The sequence below is a fragment of the Podarcis filfolensis genome (genome assembly GCF_964270895.1).
Source record: "Podarcis filfolensis genome assembly, chromosome: 14".
NCBI classification, from domain to species: Eukaryota; Metazoa; Chordata; class Lepidosauria; order Squamata; family Lacertidae; genus Podarcis; species Podarcis filfolensis.
Genome location: NC_139616.1, coordinates 16250478 through 16269999, shown reverse-complemented (window position 1 = coordinate 16269999; position 19522 = coordinate 16250478). Strand labels below are relative to the sequence as shown.

Sequence of the window (19522 nt, the reverse complement as noted above, 5' to 3'; positions counted from 1 at the left end):
GACTTCTGCCCTAAAGTCCTGCCCTCCCCACGCACGACTGCTGGGATTCCAGATGCAGCTGTTCTGCATGTGCTCTGTTTATTCAGGGCATTACTATTATGATTAAGAAAAAGGAGTAATTTTAACTCTTGCACAAAAGTGCAGATATGGAACCAGTTTTTAGCTATGGCATTTGGCTTTTAAAAAAAAAATAGATAAAGTTGCGCATTTGACCCATTCCTTGATTTCAGACTAGTGGGATTAGGTGATGAATATTATTTATATGTTTATGTAATTGTTGTTTTTTACAGTGGTACCTCGGGTTACAGACGCTTCAGGTTACAGACTCTGCTAACCCAGAAATAGTACCTCAGGTTAAGAACTTTGCTTCAGGATTAGAACAGAAATTGTGCAGCGGCAGCAGGAGGCCCCATTAGCTAAAGTGGTGTCTCAGGTTAAGAACAGTTTCAGGATAAGAACGGACCTCCGGAACGAATTAAGTTCTTAACCTGAGGTACCACTGTATATACATAGCATATCCTTCCTACTTTATCAAGATGCTTAAGGCAGCTTTCAAATTTAACCAGCAGAAACCAGTGAAATACAGTCTTTAAGCATATATTAGAACCCATCTGATTAGTTGATACAGTAATACAGAGCAAAGCTCCTAACAATCTGTAATGCCTGCATAACTTTTTTAAGATCTGGTTTCACATCCCTGCTTAAATGATTGCAGTGTGGGGCTTTGGTACACCTCTTTTGGAAGGGGGTTCTAGGGCTGGGGAGCCACCACAGGAAAGGCCCTGTCTTTTTCAGTTTCCGTCTGGACAGATGCCACATCCGCACTATACATTTAAAGCAGTATCATACCAATTTAAACAGTCAGGGCAAATCCTAGGAAGTGTAGTTTGTAAAGGCTGCTGAAAGATGTCTGGAGACACCTATACTCTTCTCACAGAGCTACAATTCCTAGAGTGGTTTACAAGCTACAGTTCCCAGGGTTCTTTGGATGAAGCCGTGGCTGTTTAACGCAGTATCATAGTGCTTTAAATGCATAGTGCGGATGGGGGCAGAACGAGAACAGAGCCTCTCCTTTAGCCCTTGACAGGCAATGCATGTGAGTGTGCGTGTAACTTTATAAAGGAGAAGTTAATCCTAAATGCATGAAGGAACACTGTTCAAAACTCAGGCACAGAGGACTAGACCTAAGGTAGGCAGGAATGAATATAACACCGGTCCTGAAAGACCTACACTGGCTCCCAGTACATTTCTGAGCGCAATTCAAAGCACTGACCTTTAAAACCCTAAACAGCCTCGGCCCAGTATACCTGAAGGAGCGTCTCCACTCCCATCGTTCTGCTCAGACACTGAGATCCAGCTCCGAGGGCCTTCTGGCAGTTCCCTCTCTGCGAGAAGTGAGGTTATAGGGAACCAGGCAGAGGGCCTTCTTGGTAGTGGCGCCCACCCTGTGGAACACCCTCCCTTCAGATGTCAAGGAAATAAACAACTATCTGACATTTAGAAGACATCTGAAGGCAGCCCTGTTTAGGGAAGTTTTTAATGCTTGGTGTTTTATCGTGTTTTTAATATTCTGTTGTGAGCTGCCCAGAGAGGCTGGGGAAACGCGGCCAGATGGGCTGCGTTTCTACATTATTATTACCGTATTTTTCGCCCTATAGGACGCACCGGCCCATAGGACGCACCTAGATATTTTTTTGGGGGGGGAATAAAGGAAAAAAAATTATTTCCTCCCCCCCAGGTGTGGGGCTGGGGCGGGGGAAGCCCGAGCTTTCCCCGACCCCAGCCCCCAGAACAGGCAGCTCTCCGCCAGCCTCCAAACCACATCGGGAGACAGCGGGATGGCGGTGTTCCGCCTCCCTGCTGTCCCCCGAGCTTGTGGGGCTGGCGGTGGGGCTCTCCAGGCTTCAGTGAAAGCCTGCATTCGCCCCATAGGACGCACACACATTTCCCCTTCATTTTTGGAGGGGGAAAAGTGTGTCCTATAGGGTGTAAAATACGGTATTATTACTACTACTACTACTACTATTATTACTATTATTATTATTATTATTATTATTGTTTAGTCAAAAAAGAAAAGAAAAGCAGAAGTACATTTTAAAAGACCCACTCTTGTAACTTTATTTTATTTTCCAGCTGAAAGCAGCCAAAGCAGCGGACAGTTCCAAGGGAGGCCTTCGGAGGTGTGGTCCCAGTGGCAAAGCCAACATCACAACCAGCAAAACAGTGAGCAGCATCCTCACCAGCAAACCAGCCAGACAGAAGTGTTCCAGGTGAGTCCCTGGACCCGTGATTCAGCATGGCAAGGTGATCCGTCTCTTGCAGGTGACCTTTTGGGTCCTCTTAAAAGGCAGCAAACTGTCAACAAATATCATTTTATCCAGGGCTCAGCAACCTTTTTCAGCCATGGGCCTGTCCACCGTCCCTCAGACCATGGGGGGGGCAGACAATATTTTTTGGGGGAAATTAACAAATTCCTATGCCCCACAAATAACCCAGAGATGCATTTTAAACAAAAGGAAGCGTTCTACTCATGTAAAAACACGCTGATTCCTGGACTGTCGGCAGGCCGGATTTAGAAGGCAATTGGGCCGCATCCGGCCCCCGGGCCTTAGGTTGCCTACCCCTGGTTTATTCCTTATGGAAAGAAATCGTCGGTCATCTGGTCACATCCAAGCTAGATGGTGGCAGAATGCTGTATGTGGAGCTACAGAAACTGAAGTTTGGTGCCAGCTCCAGGTTTAAGTGGCCCTACGCAGGTGTGAGCCCTGGTGGGCTTACCTGGCTGGGCTGGCAATGCGCTACACCAGTCCTGAGATTTTGCACAGAGCACTTCTTTCCTTAAATTGCCAGCTGACTGTTCCTTGCTGCTTTTGCCGTTAGTTGCTGTACAGCAGGCTTCCTCAACCTCGGCCCTCCTGATGTTTTGAGACTACAATTCCCATCATCCCAGACCACTGGTCCTGCTAGCTAGGGATCATGGGAGTTGTAGGCCAAAAACATCTGGAGGGTCGAGGTTGAGGAAGCCTGCGGTACAGTTAAGGGACAAAGGGGGGAGATGCTAAAGGGGCTTTGCCCTAGATAAGGATACAGTGGTACCTCAGGTTAAGAACTTAATTTGTTCTGGAGGTCCGTTCTTAACCTGAATCTGTTCTTAACCTGAGGTACCACTTTAGCTAATGGGGCCTCCCGCTGCCGCCATGCAATTTCTGTTCTCATCCTTAAGCAAAGTTCTTAATCCGAGGTACTATTTCTGCGTTAGTGGAGTCTGTAACCTGAAGCGTCTGTAACCCGGGGTACCACTGTACAAGAAAAATCACGTTTCCCTTTCATTTTCTTTTATCATCCAGGATATGCTGCCTATTCCAGGAGATCCAACCCAAGGGACCGGCAATTACAACATTGAAGATTTTGCTGATTTGGGAATGTTTCCTCCATTTTCTGAGTAAATTTTACCTAGCCAGATAACCTCTGCAAAGGACATTCTGGGAAAGGAAATCAGCATACCAGGGTAGTATGAGATCGACTTTCCCTGTGTTAACATTATCATAGAAGCTATAAAACAAGAAACGCCCCCTTCTCATACTTCAGATAATCACTTGCGCTCCTTCCAAGTGTTGACCATGCAAGTTCTAATGAAATAACCTAACGCCACCTGGTTGGCATTCGCCGCGAGGATTCATTTTGTATTTCATTCCCATTTGTGGTAGGGTTTTGAGCTTGGGTGGGGCGGGTGGTGGGGACGAGCGGGGGGGGGCGCTTTGATTTTTAACTTTCTCTCGGCTCTTAATATTTGAATGTGAACCATTTCTAACTTCCCTCCTTAGAGAAAGCTGCTTGTGTGAACAGATAATGAAATAAGCACTCCAGTCCTCTGCTGGCTACTTGAAGATAAGACTTCTAGTTGTGAGACTCCCTAGCTGTGACTCATAGACCACAGGGGGGTCAGAGAGCTCCATTCTGGTGGTTCTTGGAAAGGTAGCAGAACAGCTGAGAGTGTCTGTACATGGTTGTGCAAATGGTCCCCTCACCCCATGACAACAGAGATTGAAGCCATTTTGATCCTTTTTATGGTCATTTTAGGCCAATTTGAATGTAAGGTTGTGTAACTATAACCTAGTCCTTTCTGGCAGGAGGTTCCAGCGCCTTTCCTATCTCATTTTAACACAGCTAGGCTTGAATGTATGTACATTTTAGTACTATCTGTATATCTGGTGTTGTACAAACTGGATCTTGAGTTTTGGATTTGTTATTTTACCATATACAAGGGAAGTCTGTGAAGAGGGTAGCAATATATTTGGAGGGCTTACAGTCCAAGCTTAAGGGGACAGGTTGCACATGTATTTCATTTTGAAATCCCTATATGCCCTTTGGGGCTCTGCACACCACTCCATCGGCTATACAAATTAATGTGGCTTTGGCAATCTACGGTTTCATCTGCTTGTTAACACTCAGCCAAACCATTATGACAACATTTCTGTGCAGTGCGCCTTTGCACCCTACAGCTGGATTGTGACCATAATACTGCTTGAAAGTGGTTTAGAAAACAAACAAAACATGTGGGTTGTTGTTGCTTTTTAAGCTCAGCAAGAAATTGGCAAGCAACCTTGCAGCAATAGCTGTAGTCAGCAGCTGTGTGGGCCATTGGTTTCTGGAAAGGGGCAGGTTCTAATGTGGAGCCTAACTTGCTTCCTAGCCATCTTTAGCTAACAAAATGATGGTGGTGGTGGTGCTTCTGTTGAAAAGGCTAGTTCAAAATGTTTTATCAAATGGAAGGTGGAAAGACATGTTAACTCTGTACTTGGAGCTGCTGTCAAATCTCCTACTTGCAACTGTTAGAATCAGATTTCACCCCCAGCCCTGCTCAGCTGTGATGTGTAGGATCTATGGCCATGAGGCCATGTTGTGGAATGCTTTCCTGCCCATCATTGGCCGCTGCTGGCTGGCGCAGAGAAAGGCAGCAACATTCCAATAAGGGGATTAGCCATTTTGTTCAAATTTTAATGAGAGACCTCCTAGTTCATGCTTTCTGTACCATTAAGCCTGCCAAAACACAACTATCCTTTGGAATTCACACTTCTCTGAATTTTGCAATGGAGTTTCTCCAGACAGAAAATGCGTAAATTGGTGGAAAGTGTGCATAAAAATGCATGCATTAGTGAAAATGTCACATAAGCATGCAGTTTTTTTAAAGGGAAATTGCAATAATTTGTATATTGGTCAAAAATGCACATAGAAATGTGTATATTAGGAAAAATTAGCACTAAAATGCTGACAAATTTTAATGAGGATTCCCCCCCCCCCCAATTGCAAATTGCTGGAGAAATGAACTTAAGAGGGGGGGGGAGAAACTTGGAGAACCAAAAATTGACAAATTCATCCAACTCTACAAAATGGGCCTGATATGCCTGGTGCAGCAGTGCCATTTTCAACAGAAGTCTCACCTTGAGTGTAACATGTAGTTCCACCTATAATTTAAATCATCCGTTTCCATATTTTCCTTTCTTTGCATTAAAGCACAGTATGTAATTATAGGTATCTCTTAATAAGTCTACTGTTACTTAAGCTTCTAGTTCATTTCTGGCGCAGTGTTAACCACCATGTTTGATTTCTCCTAATACCTCAATGTGCATTTTTACACACTGGACAGCATTCAACTAAATAGTTGCACTAGCTCAAGGATGAACACTAGTGCAGTGGGATTTTTTTCTCCTCTCATCCCCCCATGCCATCCCCAAATCTGCTCTGAAGGGTTGGAGAAAACCCCAGAACAGATTTAGGGAGCCCAGGAGGAGGAGAGAACATTCCATTGTGCGAGAAGAAATCCTTCTGCTAGTGGAACATTTTGCATAGCGCTACATAGAATACAACTCTGTATCCTTGTTTTTCCTCTCCCTTCCAAAAGTTACTCGGCCATGCAGCCATCAATGCCTTATCAATGTCATACTGTCCGATTTGTAGCCTCGCAAGATGGGCAATGGACATATGTGTTTGTGAGTTGGTGAGTTTGTTTTTGTGGCTGTGTTCAACTTAGAAATCAAGAAGCAAGGCTGGCCCTTAGCTCTGTAGGCTGGGGAGGGGGCATAAGGTGTTGCTAAACATGGGTAGGCAAAGGGTAGAATGGTAATGTTTTGCTATAAATATGGGAGCAAAAGATGAGCTAAATTGTCAAACCTGTTTTTCTGGATTAACAACTGCATGGACACAGGCCATTCTGCTTATAGTAACTCCTGGCATGATCCAGCCAAAGTTAAGCACTTTTCATACTACAGTGGTACCTCTGGTTATGTACTTAATTCGTTCCGGAGGTCCGTTCTTAACCTGAAACTGTTCTTAACCTGAAGCACCACTTTAGCTAATGGGGCCTCCTGCTGCTGCCGTGCCACCGGAGCACAATTTCTGTTCTCATCCTGAAGCAAAGCTCTTAACCCGAGGTACTATTACTGGGTTAGCCGAGTTTGTAACCTGAAGCATCTGTAACCTGAAGCATCTGTAACCTGAAGCGTATGTAACCCAAGGTACCACTGTAGTGAACCCAATCCAGCACTAAAGCCCCACTGATTTAATGGGAAAGAGTGGCAAGCAAATACTTAGTTAGAGCATCCCATTAGGGCTATCTAAGTATATCCAACCCATGTATCAGTTGCGGTCAGCTGATCATCCCTGCTTGAGTTGTCTACATGACAAGCAGTTAAAACTGCAACAGTGAAAAGGAGGCATTTTGCTAAAGTGGCCTCAAGGCTTGCAGACAGCATGCTTTTAAATATGATGTGCTGTTTTTGGGCAGGGATTTGGTTGGTTGAGGACTACATCTGTAATTATTATTTGCTGCTGTTGCATTAAATTGTTGTTGTTATTATTATCATCATACACTCCTTTGAACATTGGGAAAGTGCCCTCTAAGTATATTGACTAAATGTATTTGCTGGTCTGATCACATCCTGTCATGTGACTAGCGCAGAGATTTGACAAGCCAGCAAACCCAAGATTCTGGCAGGCTCTGACTTCCATGACTTGCCTCATCCTTCTCTTGACTCCACCCCTTGGTCTGCCCATTCATCCCGAGACATTGGTTTCTACCATGGCTCAGCCCTTGATCCTTCATTTCTGCCTGTGGGGCGGGCAGAATTCAACACAGTTCACATTTAAAGGTGGACATAGCTAATTCACACTTTCTGAAAATACGCAAAACAGAACACAGCCATCCTTTGAAATTCACGTCTCCAAATTTTGTGGTGCAGTTCCCCAAACAAATAGTGCGTACAGAAATGCATATACCAGGGTAAAGTAGGCATAGAATAGAGTTACTTCAAAATTCCTTATATTAAAGAAAATTGCTTTGCAAAAATAAAAGTGTGTACATTGTATAGAAACGTGTATGTTATGAAATTTCATCACAATTTCAGTGGAAGTTTCTCCTAAGGACTTTTTGAAACAAAGAATTTTCAAACTGAAACTCAATCTGCGCTGATTTTGAGATAGGAAAAATGAGAACCTGAGTGAAACCAAAATGGACAGATTCATCCAACTGTAGCTCAGGCCCTTTTGTAGGTTGGAGCAAGGAGGAAACGTTTTTCGAACACCAAGCATTATTTTCCCACTGAAAACAATGTTCTTAACTATGGCAAGATCATCCTCATTGACCTCAGCAGGGAAGAGGTAAGCAGGCGTTTGGAACTCTCTTTCATTTAAAACTGAAAGTGCTCAGTTCAGAGCTTCAGATTATGTGCCATACCTTTGCCCCTTAAAAAATATATGCCAATGGTGTGTGCGTGTGCGTGTTTTAATTGACTTTTTCTACCATTTGCATCTGTATCTGTTAGAGCCATTTGGTGTCAATGTGGAACTGTGTTGTGGATAAAACTGTATTTTGTACTTCTAAGTGTTCTGTATAGCAAAACCAGTTTTGTGTGTCTGTATAATTAATAACCTGCCTTTTAAATTTTCATTAAAATAATAAAGCATCACGAGCTGTTGTTAATTGCTGCTGTCGTGTAACGCAGGGGTGGAGAACCTCCGTCCTGAGAGCCAAACACAACCATCAAGCCAGCCCACAGTTCTCTTCCCCAGGGCCGCATTCCTTGACAGTCTTGCTTCCTGCACTCCTTGAGTGCTTTTGTGGGGCTGGACAGTGCCCTTGAAATGTGACGATTCCCCTTTGCTTGCCTGGACAGAGTGTGGAGAGAGGTGGGTGTGGTGTAGGAATTTCCGACTTTCACATGGCTGGAATGTAGCCAACTGTACAAAGGTAAGACTCGCATCTTTTGATCCACCCATTTTTGCCCACCTACACTGTCATGTGATTCCCAGAAGGCTCCCTGTGAAGTCCCTCAGACTGTATGTTCTCCTACACCTGAGAACATCATAAGAGCCTGCTGTATCAGGCCAGAGTCTCATCTAGTCCAATATTCTTCTTCATTAGTTTCTCTAATCTTTGAAAACTATCTATGTGGCCATCACTGCCTCCTCAGGAGTGAGTTCCATAGTTTAACTTTGTGCTGCATGAATAAGTACCGTATTTTCCGTTCCATAAGACACACTTTCTTCCTCCTAAAAAGTAAGGGGAAATGTCTTTGTGTCTTACAGAGCAAATGTGTGGTCGATCGCTGGCTCCCTTTCCGGGCCCACCCCCTTGCCCAGGCCTCCATTTGTTTCCCCAGCAACATGTGACTGGCTGATTAGATTATCTTTCTGGAAACTATAGAAACGGCTCCCTTTCCTTTCCTAAAGAAGCTGCAGAACTGTGAGTTGAACCCAAAAAAAAAAAACAAGGCTTTCCCCCTTTGCAAAAGAAGCTGCACAACTGTGAGCTGATCCTCAAAACATGGGGCTTTCCCCCTTTGCAAAAGAAGCTGCACAACTGTGAGCTGATCCTCAAAACATGGGGCTTTTCCCCTTTGCAAAAGAAACTGCACAACTGTGAGCTGATCCCCCCCAAAAAGGGGCTTTCCCCCTTTCCTCCTCTGAAAACTAGGTGCATTTTATGGTCAGGTGCGTCTTATGGAGCGAAAAATACTGCACTTTTTATCTATCCTGAATCTTCCAGCATTCAGCTTCATTGCATGTCCACAAGTTCAAGGGTTACGGAGGGAAACCTCTGTCCACTTTCTTCTCGCCCCTGCATAATTTTACAAGCTATCATGTCACCTCTACATAAAGTTATGGACACCACCTCTACACGATGTAGTGAATGTTCTTGATTCTAATGCAAAGAAATGGATCTTTGGGTTGTATCCATCTACATTGTATTCAGAGTAGACCCATTAAACTCCACTGGCCCAAGTTCCATCATTTTAGTTAATTTTAATGGGTGTACTCTGAACAGGGCTAGCAACCCTTTGATTTTATTGACTGAGCAACCTAGATTGCAATCTCAAATGTGCTTACTAACATGGCCCACTGATCTTAGTAAAAAATGCTTAGGATTCTACTATTCCGTAATTTGCTTGTGATTTTTTTATTATTCTGCATTTCACAATTTTTTGAGCAACTGCCTCAGAGGCTGGATGGCATGGGTAAGTTTATGTGTGTTTCCCAAAGGCAGGCAGTGATGCCTCCCACATGGGGTCACCACCGAGAAGGCTGTGCTAATAAACGGCAAAAGCAGCATTAAAAGATGAAAATCGGAGCAGGAACTCGCTCACTAATCTCAAAATACAGCACTGGGGAGGGCGGTGTCCCACTGAAGGAATATATATAATGAAGGAGAGGGCAAGGTGTAATGTATATGAGGAGGGAAGCAATTAAAACACACAAATGTTGTTAAAAGTAGCATCAGATTTTGCAGCGACAGCTAATCCAAAATGATATTTGTGGTGGAAGTAGAATTGCCTCTTAATGGCCTCTCATGACCACCCTATGATTTTTAAGGGAGGCAATAAAACACGGTCACATCACATCCCTTTAGCCTTAGAAGACCTTCAACTTATCTTGCTTTGACCTAAATGCTGTGCATCCATTGCACTGAGTGCTGCAGCGTTTGCCAAATACACCGTGGACATCTCTTCCAATTAATGAAATATAGCTGTCCTACATTCATCTGCCCTGACCAGAACATGCCACCTGTGTCATTTCATGCCAGCTGTGTTTCCCTGGAAGATGTGCTTGGTTTGTCTTTCCATAGCTGGAACCAGGGCTCATTCAATACAATTTGCTGGCCAAAGGACAAGATGGCATTTGCTCCCCAAATTCCACATACGGAAGCCATCCAGACTGACAATTGAATCTTGCTTTAACACTGGTGGCAGGTAAGTATCTTCCAGGTGCTGGTGGTTATAAATGCTGCCCAGCGATAAACTATTCTTACACATCACCCCAATATCCACATCAGTGTAACATTCCAGGGGTTCCAGACGTTTACCTGGGGTTCATGTTTGCTCTTGGAAATGAGGCACAGTGGAGATTGTGATGTCTTTATGATATATGGTTTATTTACACATATATACAGCCTGAGTCTACAACAGAGAGGTTCCTAGCATTGCACTCCAAAAGCGTCTCTGGATTCTCGCATAGGTGCTGCTGCCTTGGATCAAAAACAGAAATCAGCCATGCTCTCTGTCTCTTTTTTTACAGTCTGCTACAGTTTTTGCCAGTACATCACTGCCAACTGTTATCCCAAAAACTCTGGCCTTTTGTCCCCTTCTGACTACCTATCTGGGACGTGGGTGGTGCTGTGGTCTAAACCACAGAGCCTAGGACTTGCTGATCAGAAGGTCGGTGGTTCGAATCCCCGCGACGGGGTGAGCTCCCGTTGCTCCGTTCCAGCTCCTGCCCACCTAGCAGTTCAAAAGCACGTCAAGTGCAAGTAGATAAAATAGGTACCGCTCCGGCGGGAAGATAAACGGCGTTTCTGTGCGCTGCTCTGGTTTGCCAGAAGCGGCTTAGTCATACTGGCCACATGACCCGGAAGCTGTTTGCGGATAAATGCCAGCTCCCTCGGCCTATAGAGCGAGATGAGCGCACAAACCCAGAGTCATCCACGACTGGACCTAACGGTCAGGGGTACCTTTACCTTTAACTAGCTACCTATCTAGAGAAAGACGGGACTCACACCTCTCTGCTATCTGGCACAGAGGAATTGCTTTGTTAATTTCACAGGTAAAAGGTAAAGACCCCTGGATGGTTAAGTCCAGTCAAAGGTGACGATGGGGTTGTGGTGCTCATCTCGCTTTCAGACCGAAGGAGCCAGTGTTTGTCTGCAGACAGCTTTCCCGGTCACACGGCCAGCATGACTAATAGAAATACTTCATTGTCACTGTACCACTTGTTTAAAGTGAGATTAAATGAGCCCCCCCCCCCAATCTTTCAGTCCTTGTTACACTCTGTGTGCTGTTGTACAACCACCAACACCGAACGTCAGCTGCAATGTTGCTGTCTTCCATTCAGCAGCCTCATGGCCCACAGGTAGAAACTGTTCTTTAACCTGTTGGTGCGGCTTATCATGCTTCTGTATCTCCTGCCTGAGGGCAGGAGATTAAAAAGGTGCTGGCCAGGGTGTGAGTAATCCCTGAGAATGTTCCTCGCTCTTCTGAGGCAACGGTCTCCTGCGATAACATCTAGTGGACTCAGGGGACAGCCCATGATATCATGTGCTGTCTTCACCACCCTCTGTAGGGACTTTCTGTCCATGGCTGTCAAACCAGCGTACCACACCGCAATACAGTATGAGTGAACACTTTCTATTGTGGACCGATAGAAGGAAATCATCAGTTGCTGTCTAGCATTGTTCTTTCGCAAGACCCTAAGGAAAGGAAGTCTCTGTTGGGCCTTCCTAACCACCTGGGCTGCATTGACCTTCCAAGTAAGGTCTTCACTAAGATGGACTCCCAGGAATTTAAAGGAAGAGACTCTCTCCACACAGCACCCCCCCCCCGATATACAACGGGGCTAGCTCCCCTCTTCCTCTGAAAGTCCAACACCATCTCCTTTGTCTTGCCAATGTTTAGGTGCGGATTGTTCTCTGAGCACCATGTGGATACCTTTTGAATCTCCCCCCTGTACGCAGATTCATCTCCGCCTGTAATTAAACCCATTATGGTGGTGTCATCAGCAAGCTTAATAATTGCAGTAGATGGGTCAGATGAAATGCAATCATATGTATACAACGAATACAGGTATGGACTTAGCATGCATTCCTGTGGTGTGCCAGTGCTGAGCTTCAGGGAGGTAGATGTAACAGGCCCAGACCTCACTATTTGTGTCCGATCTCTCAGCACGTCTTTAATACAATCACAGATGTTAGAGGAAAGGTCCAGGTCCCTTAACTTTCTGATGAGAATGCCCGGAAGGATGGTATTGAAAGCTGAGCTATAATCAATAAACAGCATTCTGACATAGTTCCCTGGTCTCTCTAGATGACTCACTGCAAGGTGAAAAGCTGTAGCAATGGCATCATCTGTTGACCTGTTTCTCCTATAGATGAACTGGTGTTTATCAAAGTCCGGTGAAAAACATGTTCTGAGGTGTTGAAGGATCAATCTATGGAAGCATTTCATCACTACAGATGTTAATGCAATGGGTCTATAGTCATTTAGGCAGTTAATTGCTGTTTTCTTTGGGACTGGGATAATGGTGGCTGCTTTCAAACATGATGGAACAGAAGTGGTTTGCAGAGAGATGTTTAAAATCCTCATCAAGACCCCTGCTAATTGATCGACACAAAATTTTACCACTATTCACAGCACCCCATCTGGACCAGCAACTCTGCTGGGATTCACCGCCCGCAATGCAGCTTTCACTTGATGGTCATATAAAACAAGTGGCTGTGAGTTTGTAGGCTGGCAGACAGGAGCCGAGATATCTGCTCTTTTTGCCTCTCAGCTGGCGAAATAGATGTTCAGCACTTCTGGCGCAACAGAACACCGTGACAGAAACCAGAGCGCACGGAAACGCCGTTTACCTTCCTGCCGCAGCGGTACCTATTTATCTACTTGCTCTAGTGTGCTTTCGAACTGCTAGATTGGCAGGAGCTGGGACAGAGCAACGGGAGCTCACCCTGTTACGGGGATTCGAACTGCCGACCTTCTGATCCACAAACCCAAGAGGCTCAGTGGTTTAGACCACAGCACCACCCGCCTCCTGTTAACGACTGCCATTCTCAGGCTTTGTTCCCCTACTGATCCACACTCAGCAATGGATCACCAGGTTGGCCTGGCTTGTATTTTTAACATAAGCAGTTTGGCTCAGTTTAACTCCACAAACTTTGATTAATTCTAACTTTTATTGGACCCAGGAATTTAGGGTGTCTGGCACCCCACAAACTCATAATGTTTTACTGTGACATCCAAACGCAGCTACTTTGTTCCTGGAGATGGCTAAGGCAGTGATCCTTGCCCCCAGAGCAGGGTATTACAAGTGAATCAGCCTGTTCCCATGCTCATCTTGGATGGTGACCAAGATGCTTTCTCTTATGTGAGATCAGACTGCACAAGGGGCGAGACTAGGGGGGCTCGATCAATGGTGCAAGAGTGTGAACAACCCTTGACTCATTAAGAAAACAACGCAGAAGAGAAGGAAGATGCTCTGAGCTGGCAGGTGTGTAAATACAAGGAGACAGGAGATGTTGAGACGGAGCCAAATTGCATCAATGCCAAATCAGTCTAGACCCAAGTGTATTGGACTGAAACAAGTGCAGCTGACGCTGGCAAAAGTCTCCTAAGCAGGAGAGCTGCGGGGTCACTAAAGAGCAGTTCAACAAAGCCAGGCTACCCATGGAGCAACTTGAGTGGTAAGACATTTCTGGAGTATAGAACCATTTCTGGCAGCAGGATGTTGAGAGGGCAGGAGGCTGCATATCTGAATGATTCCCCCACGAAAAGAAAAAACTAGACATGTGAAAACTTTCCTTGGGAAGCTTCTATATCTTATACATGACATGACATTTTTCTGAGTGTAGGGAATATATACAGTGGTACCTCGGGTTACAGACGCTCCAGGTTACAGACTCCGCTAACCCAGAAATAGTACCTTAGGTTAAAAACTTTGCTTCAGGACGAAAACAGAAATCGCATGGTGGCAGCGCAGCAGCAGCGGGAGGCTCCATTAGTTAAGTGGTACCTCAGGTTAAGAACAGTTTCAGGTTAAGAACGGACCTCCAGATCGGATTACGTTCTTAACCCGAGGTACCACTGTATAGGGAAAGCACCAGGACAAAACTAAACAAAATCCTGCTCAGACAGGGAGCTTTAAAGTGTGGGCCTATGCCTGGAAAACACAGCACAAAAGGAAGTACAATGGTACCTCGGGTTACATACCCTTCAGGTTACATACGCTTCAGGTTACAGACTCTGTTAACCCAGAAATAGTGCTTCAGGTTAAGAACTTTGCTTCAGGATGAGAACAGAAATCGTGCTCTGGCGGCGCAGCAGCAGCAGGAGGCCCCATTAGCTAAAGTGGTGCTTCAGGTTAAGAACAGTTTCAGGTTAAGAATGGACCTCCGGAACGAATTAAGTACTGAACCCGAGGTACCACTGTATAGATAGACTTAAAGCAAAATAAATCCATCACTAATGCACTATTCTTGCATCAATAACATGTTGCAGAATAAGGCCGCAATAAAACATGGTTCTGGAGGGACCCCAATATTCAGTTTAGTCCCTTATGAGCCGGTCCAGTTTTTCCAAGCTGCAGGAGAGGGAGGTTATAGGAACACAATTATTAATTCACAGCGGGCAAAATCATTGTTCATGCAAATTTGTCTTAAACTCAGTTTCTTTTAGGTTGTAGGCGCTTCCCAGCCTTGCAAAGGATGTTTACTAGTGCTTCTGCATTAAATGACGTAAGCAAACAAGTGTGGCGATCGGTGGGAAAGGGTAAGGCAGAGTGTATGATTCAGACTGAACAAGAAAACAAAAGTAGAAAACCTGGAGCCTGAGAAGGTTCCTCAGCCAAGAGCTGCTGTAAATTGGAACGTCTCTTCACTTGGCTCCTGGCGCCTGACTGCCATCATCTTTCTTTAATTATTGTGTTAGTGTGTCTTTTTATTTAGGGCAGAAACCGTTTTCCAGAAATTCCCTCCCAGGTTCATTTTGCTTTTTCAAATGAAGCAATTGTGTTTTTTAATTGTTAAAAAGCACACAACCCTGAAAACCTCACATTGTCTCCACTTTGTACTTTCCCAAACTTGGGTGGCCTATAGAAGTTTGCTTTCTTTCATTTTTTTTTAAGAGAGGCCAGTTTCTAAAGTGTTAGCAGTAATGATTCCATCCTAACCACGTCTTCCAGGGAGAACTGATCTACTTTTCATTGTGCTGTTTGTTCAACCTTGACTACTGCATACCCCTCAAGCGTCCTGATTTGAGCGGGACATCCCAGAATTACAGAACCCATCCCAGTTTCTGACCAGATCCTGGAATGTCCCATTTTTTGATCTGGCACTCTAGCGCAAGTCAGCTACCTCGCAGCAGAGTGCTGGACCAAAAGACACTCATTTTTGTGTCTCATCAGCTTAGTTCTGCGAGAGTTCAGAACCAAAAAAAACAGTGTCCTAATTTTGATCAGTGGGCTGTTGGAGGGTATGCTACTGAATTCAGGTTGCACAGGGGTCCTGGTAACCCAACAGTGTTCTATAAAGTTCTATAAAGCAGGGTTCTAAACACAGGCCTGCAGGACAAGATGTTTTTATAGCAGGCCTGCCTGATGCCAGGCAGTGAAAGGGACACGGGTAGCACTGTGGTCTAAACCACTGAGCCTCTTGGGATTGCTGATCAGAAGGTCGGTGGTTCGAATCTGCGCCATGGGGTGAGCTCCCACCCCATTGACCTGTGCCTCCATGGACAGCTGTGAGCCCAAAATGACTCCTGGGCTGTAGTATTAGTTCCTTTCATGTCAGCTGCATCTTACCCATTTGTAAGTTGCTTTAGGACACTTTTTGCAAGGAGACAGAGGAAGAGACATAATAAACAGCAATAATCATAATGTTCTTAAGCACTCTGTTCCCATGTTTACCTAGAGCTCCAGTATACCAGTACAGTCATCCACCTTCATAAAAGACTCTTTATTAGGAAGACCCAGTGCTTGGCTCAAAAACTCTTAACCTGACCTTGCCACAAAGTAATCATGAGTAGGACAACTGTATGAAAAATAACAAGAACACAGGAGGCTGCTTTATACTGAGTCAGAACCCTGGTCCATTTTGCTCGGTGGCTCTCTGGCTTTTTGGACAAGGGGCTCTCTCTACCTGGAGATGCCAGAGACTTAACTTGGGACATTCTGCATGAAAAGCAGAAGCTCTGCCACTGAGCTTATACCAGCAGACCCTCCCAAGTGTCCCTATTTTGCAGGGACAGTCCCGGATTTACAGAAGCCATCCCAGATTCTGATTTGATCCTGGAATCCCTGTCTTTCCCTTAGGACATCCCTATTTTCATTGCTGAAATGTTGAAGGGTATGGAGTTATGAGGGACGCAGGTGGCGCCATGGGTAAAACCTCAGTGCCTAGGGCTTGCCGATCGCATGGTCGGCGGTTCGAATCCCCGCGGCGGGGTGAGCTCCCGTCTTTCGGTCCCAGCTCCTGCCCACCTAGCAGTTCGAAAGCACCCCTAAGTGCAAGTAGATAAATAGGTACAGCTTTATAGCAGGAAGGTAAACGGCATTTCCGTGTGCTGCGCTGGTGCTGGCTCGCCAGAGCAGCTTCGTCACGCTGGCCACATGACCCGGAAGTGTCTCCGGACAGTGCTGGCCCCCAGCCTCTTAAGTGAGATGGGCGCACAACCCTAGAGTCGGACACGACTGGCCTGTACGGGCAGGGGTACCTTTACCTTTATGGAGTTATGAGACCCCTGAGACAAGGAGATAAGTAACTATACATCCATTAGAAGATATCTGAAGGCAGCCCCATAGAGGGAAGTTTTCCAATGCTTAATGTTTTGCTATGTTGCGGGTGGCGCTGTGGGTTAAACCACAGAGCCTAGGACTTGCCGATCAGAAGGTCGGCGGTTTGAATCCCCATGACGGGGTGTTTTTATATATGTTGGAAGCTGCCGAGAGCGGCTGGTGCAACCCAGTCGGAAGGTGGGGTATATTTATGAATGAATCGGACATCCCTATTTTCATCAGAGAAATGTTGGAGGGCATGTACCAGAGAAAACACTTCTGAGGCCTGCCAAATAGCTGAAAGGAAGTTGCTTCACTGGGAAAGATAAAGGATGTCTGTTTCCAGTTCCACCCATCCTTTCTGCTTTCATGACCTCCTTTCTCTTTGCTCTGAAGGCTGCTGCTGCTGGTGAGATTGAATAATCAGGATGCGATTGGTGTGGCTGCAGCTACGAAAATATTAACCCCTATGAGCTGCATCCAGGTGGTGTTCCTGCCTTCCCAGTTCATATTTGAACAGAACAAATAAGCATAGATAACGCTGACCTACTGTACATGGCCCTGCCCAGAGTCCTATTGGGAAAGCTCTTGGAGGGAAGGGGAGAAAATATCAGCGAAGCCTAATTTCTGCAAAATAAAGGATGAGTAATTTCCTCGCGTTGTGACGTCAAGAGGGCTCTTCTTCCGAGAGCACTGTTTGTTTAGGTGACTGGACTTTCAATGCACATTCATGCGTCAACAATCCTCTTCCTTTGTGAGCTGTGGTTTTGTGCCCAGCAATAAATCCAGTTTCCAGGAGAAATGGGGAAAGCCAACGCCCTCGTCGTTACGCAAGAGATCCCCCCTGTGTTTCCTGTCCGTTTTAATGCCTCCCTAATGCTCCTTTGACGGAATAATAGCTGAAGGCATCAACATCCTCAGTGGAGAAAAGCCGGCCGAGAACCGTGCCACTGAAAAATCCATAAACAAACCTTTTGGGATTTCAGGGTTAGTAATTTCCTCATAAGTGGGATGAATTGTGAAGCAGCGACAAAATTCAGATTGGGAGGAGGCAGCATCCAATTGATGCAATTCTCCCACTGGCCCAGAAAATGCTTCCATTCCCATCAGTCCTACTGCAGTGAAAGCAAATCTGAGCTGCAGTCCTAAACATAGAGGGCAGGGGTTATGGGGGACACGTCTGTGCCATCTGCCAGCGGGGTGTGTGTTTGTGTGTGTGTGTGTGTGTGTGTGTGTGTGTACCAAGACTTTCAGTTTTTAAAGCAAAACCATCTCAGCACAAAATAAACGTTGGGGTGCTCAGCATAATGCAAGGCTAGAGACCACCATGGCACAATCCCATGGCACAAATCTTTTCTCTGTTTTGAACTATTTTGTAGCGATGCATTCCAACATATACTGTTTAAGCAGAACTCAGTATGAGTCAATAAATGGCTTTGACTACTCATGTAATTAGTCCCATAACATACTGTTACAAAAAGGTTGTGAAAATGGAAAAGAAACAAGTTTTTGTTTTCATTTCTAGCCTTTTGAAAACCTTGTTCACATCTATTTCTTTTTAAGAAACAGCCTTGTTAAGTACCATATCCTCAACTGCACAAAAACTATTTCACGACACACCTTTTTCTTTACGCTGCAAAGCATATGCCTAGTTGCATGTTGCAAAGACCTCTCCCCTAAGCAGCTAACAACCTTCACATTCAGACACAATGCAAAAATATGATATAGCATTACACAAACAAACCTCATGCCATGAGCTCCCCATCTCCACTATTCTCAGGCTACACTTCACGCTAGCCCTGCTTCCCCATCAAGAGCTTTTGCCCAGCTCAAATGTGACCTTTGACTGAGCTAATGCCTCTTGCTTGCTGGATGGAGAACAGGGAGATGTGTTTGGCTGGCGGCTGTCCATAGAAACCTCTGACTTTTGCTATACTGTACAAAGATTGGGGGGGCTGCACGGCATAGCTCATAGCTTCTCTGAGTTATGCAAGCCCCTTCACCACAGCAAGGCAGTGATCCAGAGCAGAGACATCACCTTGCCAACAAAGGTCCATATAGTTAAAGCTATGGTTTTCCCAGTAGTGATGTATGGAAGTGAGAGCTGGACCATAAAGAAGGCTGATCGCTGAAGAATTGTTGCTTTTGAATTATGGCGCTGGAGGAGACTCTTGAGAGTCCCATGGACCACAAGAAGATCAAACCTATCCATTCTTAAGGAAATCAGCCCTGAGTGCGCACTGGAAAGACAGATTGTGAAGCTGAGACTCCAATACTTTGGCCACCTCATGAGAAGAGAAGACTCCCTGGAAAAGACCCTGATGTTGGGAAAGATGGAGGGCACAAGGAGAAGGGGACGACAGAGGACAAGATGGTTGGACAGTGTTCTCGAAGCTACCAGCATGAGTTTGACCAAACTGCGGGAGGCAGTGGAATACAGGAGTGCCTGGTGTGCTCTGGTCCATGGGGTCACGAGGAGTCAGACACGACTAAACGACGACAACAACAACAACAAAGATTAGAGTCACACCTCTTACACCAGCCACTTTTTCCTCTGGCTGGCATACAGCACTTGGAAGGCTGCCCATAAGGAATGCCACCCTCAGGCTGAAAATGGTTTCACATATCTTCTTTAGATGCTGCTGCAAATGGCCCAGATGTGGAGGGAATGAGCAGCAGTGACAGTCAAGGAAAGGGGCCCATTGAAGATATC

General features: G+C 45.4%; 1 protein-coding gene and 1 long non-coding RNA gene across 6 annotated transcripts in view; one reads left to right on the top strand and one right to left on the bottom strand.

The window, feature by feature from the left end:
* Nucleotides 1–7964, top strand: part of ARNT2 (aryl hydrocarbon receptor nuclear translocator 2) — a 148469-nt gene extending 140505 nt beyond the window's left edge. For 4 of the 5 annotated variants that reach the window (XM_083586516.1, XM_083586515.1, XM_083586517.1 and 1 more), the window contains exons 18-19: nucleotides 2134–2270; nucleotides 3348–7964. In XM_083586516.1, coding sequence (XP_083442642.1) covers nucleotides 2134–2270; nucleotides 3348–3446 — 236 coding nt within the window. In that variant the 3' untranslated portion in view covers nucleotides 3447–7964. The remainder of the gene's footprint in view (nucleotides 1–2133; nucleotides 2271–3347) is intronic. The other variant, XR_014541656.1, reaches the window with a different exon arrangement.
* On the bottom strand, nucleotides 2089–8605 carry LOC310749807. The gene is made up of 2 exons (XR_014541806.1): nucleotides 8512–8605; nucleotides 2089–2337 (listed from the first exon to the last, which is right to left on the bottom strand). It is a non-coding gene; the product is annotated as an uncharacterized lncRNA (long non-coding RNA).
* Nucleotides 8606–19522: the final 10917 nt, after the last annotated feature.